Source organism: Balaenoptera borealis, assembly GCF_965194805.1.
Source record: "Balaenoptera borealis genome assembly, chromosome: 11".
NCBI classification, from domain to species: Eukaryota; Metazoa; Chordata; class Mammalia; order Artiodactyla; family Balaenopteridae; genus Balaenoptera; species Balaenoptera borealis.
In genome coordinates this window covers 24,381,539-24,395,142 of record NC_138868.1, presented here as the reverse complement: position 1 = coordinate 24,395,142, position 13,604 = coordinate 24,381,539, and the positions used below count along the sequence as shown (strand labels likewise).

The 13,604-nt window shown below is 44.5% G+C and overlaps 1 protein-coding gene across 27 annotated transcripts in view; it reads left to right on the top strand.

The window, feature by feature from the left end:
- Positions 1-13,604, top strand: part of CD44 (CD44 molecule (IN blood group)) — an 87,491-nt gene that overhangs the window by 29,057 nt on the left and 44,830 nt on the right. For all 27 annotated transcript variants that reach the window (XM_082343708.1, XM_082343718.1, XM_082343717.1 and 24 more), the window contains exons 2-3: positions 6,541-6,706; positions 10,224-10,357. In XM_082343708.1, the coding sequence (XP_082199834.1) occupies positions 6,541-6,706; positions 10,224-10,357 (300 nt within the window). The remainder of the gene's footprint in view (positions 1-6,540; positions 6,707-10,223; positions 10,358-13,604) is intronic.

The following is a 13,604-nucleotide window of genomic DNA, read 5'->3' as shown; positions in this document are numbered from 1 at the left end:
CAGAAAAAAATCTAATTCTTCCTCATCCTTCCTGAGGAGATGACAAAAGGAACCAGGCACATCTAGGTGGTGCCTGTTGGAAAATACATTCATTCATTTTGGACCGTCTGGAGAAGTCTGGTTCGGAGAATTGAGAGTCTCTGGGCACAGCGTGATGGTAGATCATCTCCTGTGGTCTTCACATGGGACACACTGTGTCTGTCATTCCTGTCGCAGGAGATCCGTCCTCAGAAGGGACCCCATGACAGGATGTGAAAAGGCTGTGCTCGTCTCTGAGATGACAGCGGCAAAGTCCAGGCAGACAACGCCAGTTGCAAAGCTGAAAGTTGGTCTCTGAAACATTTGCTTTCAGGGAAAACATCAGAGTTCTCAGAAGCAAATGCTTCGGTTTAAAAACATTTAAACATTTGAAGTGTCCACTAGGGAATTCTCAACCAGGCCCAGCTGGTGATTCTTTTAGACGTGACGTGGGGGGTGGACCCAAGGCGTGTTCTGTTTGCATCCTACACATCTGCTTGTCCTGTGTGTGGGGGAGAACATTCATTCGTTCACTCATTTGTTCCGCATGTGGCTACTCTGTGTGGTGCTGCACAGGGTCCTGGGGACACATGCTGAAGGAGAGACGCGGTCCCTGCTGTCATGAAGCCCACAAGGAAGTTCCAAAATTCCAGAATCCTGGAATTTCTAATTACTGAAGAGACCTTAAAGATAATAATTTCTTGTAATTCTTTACCTGTTTCTGTCACAGACATCTTTGAGGAGCTAATGGAAACTGAGGGATGCTGTCTCCAGCCAAACACCGACACACACACGCGTGCGCACAAGCATGTAGACACGTATATACGTACACACACAGTCTTGCGTATAATTTCCCAGGTTTATAGACCCCTGAAGACCAACTTGTGGATTCCAGGTTGAACACGTCTTGTCACTCAGCTCCATTGCTAGTCGGCTGTGTAATATCCCCACCCTCACTCACCTCTTAGGAAAATTTGGACACGTGCACATAATGGTGAGTTGGGTAAAGATTACACAGTGCTGTACTCTCAGCAGACGCTGTGCTTTTCTATGACTCTCGAAGTGACTGGAGCGAACCAAGAAGCTATTCGTCTCAGGCCCAGGGCGATTTTACTAGAAAGATCTGTTTTCCTTGATGTGAGGCTTAGTGAAAAATATAGGTAAAATGAATGGTATTATGGGTCAGCTTTGGTTTATCCAAATAAGAACGAATTTACCCAGAACCCCACATAATTAGCAGCATAGCACAGAAGTTAGAACCCTGACTCTCCCACTTGGGTGACTTTATATACACTGTTTAACCTCTTTGTGCCTCAGTTTCCTTGTCTCTAAAGTGGGTTTGGCAATAGTGCCCACTCCATGGCACCTTTGTGAGAATTAATTTAGCTGAAGTAGATCAGCCACCTAATAAGTATGCAATACTCATTGGCTCTGATTAAGTGCCAAACACCGTATCAAGTGTTTGACATATCTTGTCTCATTTCACAGTCCCACAAACGCTGATGTTATTGTCATCCCATCAAGGAGAAGGCTGAGTGTCAGAGAGGGTAAGAAACTAACTAGCTGTGTAACCTGGAGGGAGTGGTTACACAGTGAGTGAGTGTTAGGATTTGAACCCAGTTTGGGGTGGATCTCTTCTAAGTTGAACTACCAGCCTTCCCGTGAGTTGGTGCCAGAGAGTTGGTTAAACAGTTCTCTTGCAGAGCTCCTTTTTTGTGGTCTTCCTGACAGGTTACTGATAGACCTCTTCCCATGTGGGCAATGAGATCCTTGGGTGCTGGGCCGATGACCCCTCTGTCCTCCTGGCAACCCCATCATAACGAACACCCTCCAGAAAGGCTCCACCCTGAATCTGAAAGTGGCCTCCAAACGTTAATGTTGCCCGTTGGGTCTCTTGGAGGGAGGAACTTGGACTCTTTCCTTTATTACATGATACAGGAGATTTATTGGAGACCAGAGGGCTTAACGGAAAACATTCTTGATTCACGTCCAGTTGGACAGGCTTGTTTGAGAGATGCAATCGGCCATTTAATATTAGGCTCTTGAGTCACGGCAGCTCCCGGATCACAGGGATCTCTGTTTCTCAGGAGAGATGCACAGATATCTCCAGAGTCCAGCCTCTCTACAGGGGTTTGCAGCGTGGCCAGTGCCATTGCCATGGACACGGGTGCCTGTCCAGTGGTCTGTGGTCCGTGGCTACTCACGCCTCGGCCTTACCCTAACCTTACTTGAACCTTGGGGATATTCTCAGCTATACGTGGGGGAGGTTGAGAGGGCAAAACAAGTTATGTAAATCGGGGTGAGGAGTAGTGTGCCCTGGTGGTTAAGCCTGTGAACTCTCGGTGCCCAGACTGGCTGGGTTTGAATCCTGGCTCCATCATTACGAGCTCTGTGAACCTGGGCACGTTTCTTCCCCACTCTGTGCCTCAGTTTCTGTATCGGGAAAGGTGGGGATAATAATACTACCTACTTCATAGGGTTGTTTTACGGATAAAATGAGTTAATACTTGTCAAATGCTTGGAAGAGTGCCTGGCATATACATAATAAGTGCACAATATGTGTTAGCTGCTATTATTGCTGTTAGTATTATCAATACCCTTTGGGGTAATAATTTCTGTTTGCATAAGTGTTAAGAAAGCCTGTTGGAAAGTCTTCATAAATTATCAGGGCTTAACGGATACACAGCCCTGAAGGCTTGGTCCTTTTTAAGACACGAGGGACCCAGAGGGGAGGAACTGTGAATACTGTTGACCTGAAGTGAAGGTTTTGGCACCGTCTTTGGAATTCCCAGATGGTTGAATGCCATCAAGATTAGGAGTTGGACCTTTTCTATGTGTGAGATTAAGATAAATGTAAGCCGTGGAATTCTCACGTTGCATAGAATTTCTTCATTCATTCAGCAGCCCTTTTCTGATACCTACTACACACGCTGTGTAAGCCTCGCATTTCTAGGAAGGCTGAAGCTTGATTTTATCAGTCCCTTCCTGTCTTGGCTGACCTCAAGCACACACATCACACATTCACTACTCACATGCACACCTAGAAACACACTTACACATTCCTGTGTGTATCGTCTATCAAGTGATGTTGGCTGCCACCCGTGGAACTCAAGGGATTTTATTCAAAAGTCTCAGTGTGAATCGGTTCCTTTTGCATTTGCATATTCTGTGTGCCAGGTGGCAAACTCTAATTTATTTTAATAAGACGGAAACTGCCATTCAGCTCCAAACCACCGTCCATGCCTCAGACTTTATTTTTAACCTAGGAGTGACAGCAGCCACCTGGCCACACGCTGATGGGCGGTCTGCCTCTCCTGGCATCTGCTGAAGTGTCCTCTGTCTCCCTCACCTCCAAGAAACTGATTGGGAGGCTTTGCTTCTCTTTTGTAAGCTACACACAGAGGGCCTCCGGAAGGACGGTCACCCAGCGTGACAGTTTCCTTTGGCAAAGATTGGCCAACCGAGGCCAAAGCTGAAAATGTCAGTAAAAACAAACAGCATTTCAAAAGGGCCTTGTACATTTCCCCCCTCTGTGCTCCCCTGGCCTCATCAGCCAAGTATTGTGTGAGTGGCTTCCAAAGGACACCACTCCAAAAAGGAATTAGTCTCCCCAAAACATGTTTTCTCCATTTCACCTAGTTCTAATGTTTTTTAAAAGCACCTCCACGCTAATGATACAAAGAAAAGAGAATCACTTGATATTGGCTTACGTCTTTGCAAAGCTCTATTTTTTATTTCTTCTTTTACTATTTTCAGAGTCGAGAAAGGTTGTAGAGAAGTTTAACAGTTTTCTTATCGTCTCGATTTGCATTCGTCAGACTCTGTTTTCTAGTGATTGGAAGCTGCTTCCTGCTCAGAGAGGAGAAAGCAGTTGTTGGCAGCACAATTCCATTAACACTGACCCTATCTTTGTCATTATGTAACAGTTGTTTAGGTGTATCTCTCCCCTCCAGAGTGAAGACTTGCTCTAATGATATGAAAGGATTCTTGGACACATAGCAAAGTGGATTGGAGCATGGGTTTTGGCGTTAAACAGACCTGAGGTGGAATTCCAGCTCTGCCACTTAACGGCTGGGTGACTTTGCAAAGTCGTTTCATTTTTCTGAGCTTCAGTTTCTTCACCTATAAATAATACATACATACATACAAGTCACCTCTCAGGGTCTTTGAAAGGTGATGCCACACAGAACCCCAAAGTTGCTGGGTAACCAGGGACGCTGCAGTTGCAGGCTTCTCCGCCCTGGCTATCAGCTCAGAAATGTAAAACAAAGCAACTGGGATTCAGGAAGGCAACTACAGGCTCTGGACAGCAATTCTCACTTCCTTGGGCAGCTCACTTTTCTGAGCCTCAGGTTTCTCATTGATAAATAAGCAGAATCTTCCTGATGACCTCTGGACCCACACACGTGAGAGAGAGAGTCTGAGTTAAAGCCAATTCTGTCTGAACTGAGACTGACAGAGTGGTGTCTGGCATTGGCAGAGTCAATGCCTGTCTTTGAGGCTCAAGGACGTGCTCCTGCTTCACCAGGACAGCTTCAAGGACATAACCTTTCTGTGTTGGCGTTTACTCAAGCGCAAACTGGGCATCATACAGAAGAATATTGAGTTTTCAGTTAAGGGCTTTGAAGTCTTTTGAGATTGTTACAGAGGACCAGGGAACACCAGGTGATTTTTTTTTTTTTTTTTCAGCTCCTTATTGAGATTTCAGATTCGTGTCTGCAAACTCACAGAAGTCCTAGGACTAAATCATTTTTAAACTGGTTGGTAGCAGTTAGGTTTCATTTTGGATGCATTAACTCTTGAGAGTAAAGAACAGGTCTTGGATCTATCTGTCAATATGTTCAAAGTGTGTTTTTGAAGAAATTCCAATGAGTCGTTCATTTATTCAACAAATATTCATGGAGCATCTGCTCTCTGTCAGCCGCTGATGAGAGTGTTAGAGAAACAGCTATAAACAGGCTAAAGGCCCTTGCTTTCTTGGCGTTTCCATCAAAAGAAAGGGCAGACAGAAAAAACCAAATGCACAAATAAATAGACAAGTTGCTGTGAAGACACAAAAGCATAGTAAGTTGAGGGAGACGCTGAGGGTTGGATAAGAGTGTTCAGGGAGGGACCCTCAGTTGAGATGATTTCAAGTTGAAAAACAAAATGTGATGATCAGAGGACAGTACATTCTAGACAGAAATGGCCATCAACAGAGGAATGGATACAAAGATGTGGTCTATATATACAATGGAATACTACTCAGCCATAGAAAAGAACTAAATTTTGCCATTTGCAGCAACATGGATGGACTTAGAGGGCATTATGCTAAGTGAAATAAGTCAGAGAAAGACAAATACTGTATACTATCACTTATATGTGGAACCTAAAAGATAAAACAAACTAGTGAATATAACAAAAAAGCAGACTCACAGATGTAGAGAACAAACTAGTGGTTAACAGTTGGGAGGGGCCGGGGGACAATATAGGGGTAGGGGAGTAGGAGGTACAAACCACTGGGTGTAAGATAAGCTACAGGGATGTATTGTACAACACAGGGAATATAGCCAATATTTTGTAATAACTGTGAATGGAGTGTAACCTTTAAAAATTGTATAAAAAAATTTTTAAAAAACCTAAACATGTAAAATGCACTCATATCAGTAAGTTAGGTCCGATATTGTTTTGTATCCCATCTATCCCATCTTGTTCTATCTGATATTGTTTTGTATCCCATCTATCCCATCTTGTTCTAACTCCCCCTTAGAACTGACTTCCACACATATACCCTATCAATATATTTTTTGCAAAATCTTTAAAAAAAAAAAAAGAAATGGTAAAGTCAGACCTAAATGTTCTAAGGTGGGAAAGGGCTCAGAATGTCCAAAGGAACTGAAGGAAAGCTTTGTGCCTGGAACAGAGTGAGCTACTTAAAGGATAGGAGCCAGGTCATGTGGGTCTTATCAGCCATGATAAGGAAATTTATTCTGGGTGTGACTAGAAGTCACTGGAGGTTATCAGCTGGGAAGCCATACCACGTGATTGTGGGAAAATACTCATTAAGTGGAAAAAAAGATTCCTACACCTAAAACTGTATATTTAGTACCATTTAAACTACGCAAGTACATACATAACACACACTTTCAGAAAACAAACTGAAACAAGATATAGCAAACTGTTTAAAATGTTTGCAGTAGTTTTCTTAGAGGTGGACTTGCTTTTCCTTCATTACTTCCCTGAATTTTGTAAGTTTTCCCCAAGTTTGTGCTACTTTCCTAATCAGAAATAAATCACATGCTTTGTAAAAACTTTGTTGTGGAGCAGTCGGCGGAGAGAATGTAAAAGTGATGCTACTTTCTGCCTCTTATCTCAGATTTGAGAGTGAAGTAGTGATGCTTTGAAATGCTACAGTGAATGTTGAAGGCTCTGGCCAGTAGGGAAGATTATTTGGCTTTTTAATGAGGCTGCTCTAAAACAGACTTCTTATCCTTTCCAAATTATTGATGCAGAAGAATCTAACCTTTTCTTTTCATCCCATAGATCTAAATATAACCTGCCGATACGCAGGTATATTCCACGTGGAGAAGAATGGTCGCTACAGCATCTCGAAGACTGAGGCTGCTGACCTCTGCAAGGCCTTCAATTGTACGCTGCCCACCATGGCCCAGATGGAGGCAGCCCTGCGTGTAGGGTTTGAGACCTGCAGGTAAGGGACCAGCCCCCACCTGCTGCAGGAAAGTAGGCTGCCCGGGTCCAGGGGGTGGGGCTCAGACCCAGGAAGGCTCCTCTGTGACAGCTGAATGGCTGCTTGCCTGAGGAGTTGGCACCACCCATTAATCTGACCAAGTCCATCTGGAACCAGTATGACCACTGAAATTGAGGGCCGGCTGAAGACACCTTTGTGAATCACAGAAGGAGGGGTTGCCTAGAGGAGGCCCTTAAGGGTCCTGTGTTGGAAGCCACTTGCCTGAGGTGCTTCCACAACATGCTCTCCAGGCTTTGAAGAAGCGTGCAATATCACTGTCAGAACCACAAGAGAAAGGGAACCAAATAACAGTGTTTAAAATAAATGTGTGCCTGTTGGAGCCTTCACCCTGCAGACTTGGCTAAAGCAGGTTTTTCAAACAACTCTCTCTCTTTTGATTTTGTTTCTCTTCTCTGTTGCTCTGATTTGAGCGAAAAGGGCATGAAAATTATTGAGATGTATTGTTACAAGTGATGGGAAAGCGATGAGAGGGACCAACAGAGGCCTCCTGAGAGGCCGCCTACCAGACATCACAGTGCTCAGGGAGCTGTCCTCAGGCCCAGGATATCTGCTCCCAGGATATTCACAGCAGGCATGGCCCTTATTTTTCTGAATTTCTCGTGGCCCTGTGGAAAGTGGTGCACATTAAGAGCGAGCAGTGGTGACCACCGTGGTGAAGCGTTTCGGTTTGGTTTGTTTTCTTTAGAAGAGCTCTGGGGAATGTGGACGACTGCTCTCTGAAGTTTCCACCCCAGCCTGCAACTACCTCTCTGCACTTTTGCAATGTGATAGCGTTAGGTAACATGGTGGTTCCCTTTTCTCTTCAACGCGCAAACACGCAAACACAGGCTGCTTTTTAAAAAGTCAAGCTGCAGAACTCTTTATGGAAACCATTAGATGTAAGTTAAATCCATCTATCCCCTGTGCTTGGTTACAGAGTAGGGCACCCATAGTGTTGGTGGGAACTGAGATACTTCTGCTGATGAGGAAAAAGACCATCTTCACAATTGCACTAATACGGTAGCCACCAGCCACAGATGGCTGTTCACACTTAATTATAATTAAATAAAATCAAAACTTTAGCTCTCATTGGCACGAGCTACGTTTCAAGTGCTCGATTAGCCACAGATGACTAGTGGCTACTTCATCGGACAACGTAGATTATAGAACATTTCTGTTTTGCAGAAAGTTCTAGTGAGCAGCGCTGCTCTAAAACAAAGAGCAGATGTGTGCAGGCATCTGTGTGTGTTCAGAGCAGGGTCTTGGGAGAATATAAAAGGAGCAGATAGCTCTGGTAGCTTCTGAACCTGAGCTGTAGGCTGCAGTGAAGGAAAGCTAATTAGCAGGTCCACTTATTCGATTCCTAAGGCTCATTGTTTAAATATGGCCCTGACTAGGCCAGTGGCCTAAGAAAGTGGATTTAGTAAGCTGAATTTTGATTGTGAAATGCAGACAAGGCGAACTTGCTAAATACAGAAAAGTTCTCATATGCTGAAAACAGGGGAAGTTCTTACTGTACCCACTGGCCAATCATCCAGCCCTTAGATGCTGGGGGACCCCAGCCCACCTGCCCATATCCCTCTCTTAATTCTCAGACTGCACCAGTTATGTGACCCCACTTTGCAGAGGAAGCAACTGAGGCTTAGTTGCAGCCAGCCCTGGGCCACATCACTTTCATGGGGAGGAGTTCAGATTCCAGACCAGCTTCTGGGCCCAGGGCAAGATTTAATGACCCCGCTCTCCCTAAGGACTGAGAGCAAAAGGCAGATGAAAGTCTGGTGCATGGATGGATTTGCTGAGTATTTCTTTCCTCCCTGGGAACAACAACCTACTCATGAAGTATACACATATCTAAATTTTAATATCTCCAACTTATAGACAGGACGACACATAAAACCAGCGGTCGACACGATGTGGTAAAAACTCAGGAATAATTTAAATGCTAGAATGTCGGTGTGATACAGCCTAGCAGAATGTGATGGGAATGGGGTGGGGAGGAGGCTCACCAAGGAGTGTTATTATTTTAAAAAAACAAAGAAAAACTGTGCCAAAGACAGCTATCGTTCTACCCATAGCTGGTTTTAAGTGTTGCAAAACTTATTTCCATACTTTCACTCAGGTAGCTATGAATCAGATACCTGCCACAGGACAGATGCGAGAGTCTCACAGGGGACGAAGAACCTTAGCATCTCCTTTCTTCTGTCTGCCCCACCCTGATTAGTAGCAATTCTCAGATACATGGAAACTTACTAACATTTAATTGCGGCCACTCCCCCCCACCAAGCTCAGGAGTCTTTGGAGAAACCAGTCTGGCCATTCAGATGAGGAATTAGTCATGTCAGCTTTTGCAACTTAGACATAATGAGTTCGATGTGCTTAGAAATTTCACACTCACAACCATTCCCATAGGTCTTGCAGGGTGATGCAGTACGTACTGTCACCCCCGGCAGGAAAGATTAAAAGGATTTGGGCTGTGCATTTTAGCCAGCACTGCATTTTCAAAAACCTGTTGGTTTTAGCTTCTCCCTCTCTGCTCTTCCCTTGCCTCTGCCTCTTCCCTTGTAAATGGTGTTTTCTCAGCCCACATCTCATTTTCTGAGGCGTTTTACATTGGAGAGAAATCGTGCGGAAGTATTCAGCCACCGCGATGCTGATCGAAGAGGCTGGGTGCTGTATGTTGTATCTGAAAGAGCCTCCGGCTCCAAACCGCTCCCAGAATCACCATGGTGGGGCAAAGGGGCTTAAGCACTTCTCTGCTGCTTCTGGAAAACTCCTGAGCTAATGAGGCATTGCTATCTACTTAACCACTCTGACTCCCATTTTAATGACGGTCAATTTACTTCCACTGGCAATGGAATTATGCCTGAGATGCTCATGGGACAAGATGCGTTGTGTCTGGTGTATAAACAAGGCTTTGTGTTTAGAACAATGAGATCTGGCATGAGGGAATCACAGGAAAAGGTGAGGCCAGGGAAGAAGAGGAGGGGATGGGAAATGAGGCAGGTTTGCCATTAGTGGACTGAAATGAAGAGCCACCTAGTTCCGTCTGATGCGAGCCAGTCATTTTCTGTATTTTCAGGCAAATAGGAAGGTAATGGCGTGCCAGAGTGGGTCTCACATCGTCAATGGGTCATTCTGCCTGTGACTTGGGCTTCCCTCTGCTTGTTCAAACTGGCCTGACTGCTGACCATAGATTTTATTTGAAACTAATTTTTTTTTCTTTCATGAATTGATTTTTTAAAACACTTTTTATAGAGCTCCCCAAAAATCACTTTGTCTTCATCAGCCTTGTTGGTCCCCTTTCACTGTCCCTCTGCTGTTATTTTTGGCTTTCCCATAACTCAGTTGTCGAAACCTGTAGCACCCCTGGGGTGAACTGAAGGAAGTATTGCACTGCATGAAATGTCATTCGATGGGATATTATGAAATCCCTGCTTATAGCCTCGCGGGTGGATGACCTCTTGTTTTTCTTTTGCAGGTACGGGTTCATAGATGGGCACGTGGTGATCCCCCGGATCCACCCCAATTCCATCTGTGCTGCAAACAACACGGGAGTGTACATCCTTACATCCAATACCTCCCAGTATGACGCGTATTGCTTCAATGCTTCAGGTTGGTTCCAAGTGGATTGGCTTTGTGTTCTGGGTTGCTTTTGGCCTGCCAGCCTTCGGCAACATGGCTGACAATCTTGGCTTAAGTGGGGATTCGTGTAGCCTCCATTCACATAACAGATGTTCACTGAATATCTCTCCAGTAGAAGAAGGATTCCTGTCTCCAGGGTGCTTACCTGCTAAGTTGGAAAGGCCAACAGTAAACAAATACATATTAAATAACTTACATGAAGTCAGAGAGTAACAAGTGTTACAAAAAAGAAAGCAGAGCAAGGGGCTACAGAGTGCTGGGGATGCTTTGTTTTCCTGAGAAGATAGTCAGGGCAAGTGCCTCCGAGGAGCTGGGTATAGGGAGAGCCCTGAGCGAAGCGAGGGAGGGAAGCCATGGCACGGTGGAGAGCAGTGCAAAGCCAGGCCTGTGGGAGCATCATGGCCTGTGCTGAGAGCAGCAGGGAGGCCATGGTGGATAAAACCCGGTGATCAGAGGGGAGAAAGCCGGGGAATGAAGTCAGAGAGGTAGGCAGGTGCCAGATCGCATAGGGCTTTGTAAGCTGTGGTAGAGAGTTTGGACTTTATTCTCAGTGTGATGGGAAGTTAGGGCAGAGTTTTGAATAAGGGAGTGACATGAATCGAATCTAATGGTAGCGTTGGGGCATAAGCCAAATGGCTTCGCTTAGCGGTGTTTGTTATATGTTGGGGCTGGAGAGAAGGCTGGGAGTTTATATGGTAGGCCTTTGACCTTCTTGAGTCCTTACCCAACAATTGAAAACCCAACAGCTAGAGAATAAGAAAGCCAAGTTAGGATATGCATGCTGGGCTGCTGGCGAGGCCCCCCTCCCTGTGTAAGGGACGTGCTTCTAACCACCAACCTGGAGACTCATGCTTACAAGTCTAACTCAGGCCCTAGCAACATCTTAAAATTCTGTGCACCATGGGTCTTCAGGGTCTTTTGAAGAGAGCCAAACCCAGCAATGTCAAATTTTTGAATGCCAACAATCAAATGTCTTACTTCTCAAATGGGGCCTTCTGTTCCCCCCTGAAGGTTTAAGATTGTGTGAAGGGGAAGATGAAGTCACAAGGCAAATGTGACACATCTTGTTGACATGTCAGTTTCCTTAAAGGTAGGAAGGGGATGTTAAATTAGCTGGAAAATGACTTAAGATATTACCTATATGAGACAGATATTATTACATGATGACTTAAGACATTGTTTTTATAAATCAAACACAGATATTACATATGGTAGTAGAATATAAAATCTACATGGATTTTTAAGCTTAAATAGGGGCATCAAAGAAATTGTGAGATTACATCAGTAGCTTTTGGCTTCCCCACCCATCCACTGTTGTGTGAGCAGCAGGGATGAGAGTGGGAATTCAGAAGGGAATTCTAGTGCTTAGGAGAAAGAGAAAATATCAGGGCTGGTTAGTTGAAATGGAGTGCATGAGGCCAGTAAATTATGTCAAATGTATACAGGTCACTGAACCGATGGAGGGGCACTTAAAACGAGGGAAACTACAGAGTGTTTACTCTTCCCTGTTATATAAGCAAAGAACACAAATGGAGTTTGACCCAAGGAGGAGAGTCCAACTGAGGCTAAACAATACGTGGTCGCTACCCAGTCCCCATACCCATACCAGAAAGTCTATTCTAATAACATGATGAGAAAAGCCACATGCAGTTCAGTAGGAAAGAGACACAGAGCAACACGTGGTCTAACTAGGTTAGCTTAATGTCAGAGGTCAGAGGAAGGCTTTGGGGAGGCTTTGTGCTTTAGGTGAAGTGGTTGGTCACGTGGGAAGGGTAAATTCAAGGCCGCATACTCTCCAGCCTCTGGGCACTACCTGTTGCTTCTCCCACTGAATCTTTTCGCGTGAATGTATGCAATAAATTATGTTGTAGTATATACACATTGTCTCGCCTGTTTTACAAGTTGGTATCCCTTGCTGGAAAGAACCTTCACTCAAAAAGGTAGAAGCTCCCAGTGTTTTATCACCTGGAGTTGAAGCCGTCTAGGCCAGTTACTACTGAGACTTTTCTCCCTGTCCTTTTTGCCCATAGCGTTGGGCCCATCTTCAAAGAAGGGAGTGAACGGTACTGATGAACTTTCCTCTTCTTTGGGGAGGTTAGTTCTGTTAAAAAGCTTGAGATGTCCTGGGGGGTAGTGCGTGCCAAAGCAGCTGTAGCAAAGTAGTAAAGTTCAAAGCGATGGTTTTCCTTTTCTTGTATCTAAATTTACTCAATATGGTTAGAGCGCTTTTATCAATTTTCTATATGTTTTAAAAAGAGTATTTCTTGATCAACGACATGCATTCAGTAGTGTGTTGGGCAGAGTGGAGTTAGAAGGAACCAGAAGGCATATTTCTTGTCTTGGGATTTAATCTTGTTGAAGTCATGAGATGAAAAATAAAGGAGCTGGGGTCTTCCCAGATAAAGCTTCCCTTTATCCTTTATCTAAGGATAAATACATTCTAAACGTCTTGGTTTAGAGTTGAATGACGATGGGAGTGTTGAGTGAGAGACAGATCTTGATAACCTTGTGCTCTATGCCAAGGATCCCATTGGAATGATCTTTGAATCCATCTTAGCCTGAGACCTACAAGCAAGTGGTCAGGACCTGGTGATGTGATCCCCACACAAACTGGCTACAGGGATCAAAGCCAGCTCCATCTTAGCAGATACTTTCTATAAGCTTACAATTTCAGCAGTGTTTTTGTAAAACACGGACTATGGTTTACAAATGAAAATAAGGCTTCATGATTTTTATTGCCTCTTTTCTCAGGGGTCAGGCCCAGCACAAGCTTGATGACTTCTGTGTTAACACAGAGAACTGACCTGAATTAGTTCATTTCTGAAGTTCGCTTTCAGTAAAATGCCTCGTTCTCTTTTGAAGGAGGAATTTAGGGGAAGATTCTGCATTCATCTGTCTATTCATTCACTCATTTATTCAACAAGTATATATTGGGCATTGAGGAAGCTGTCTTTCTATGTCACTGAGTGATTGGCTAGACTGAATAATTAACATTTCTCTTGGCCATTTTGGTGTGGTGGACGCAAGGTTTCTGAGATGCAGCCTATCAGGAAGCTCATCTCAGAGTCTTTCTAACAAATCCTTTGGTTCAGGGAAACCTCACCAGGCTTGATTCTCCCAGCAGTGCGGTGCTCATTAAACACAGTGAAAGGCTGTCCAGTGACGCCCTGTATCTGACATGGGAGCGTGAATGTATTAACTGCACATTTGGGCCAGC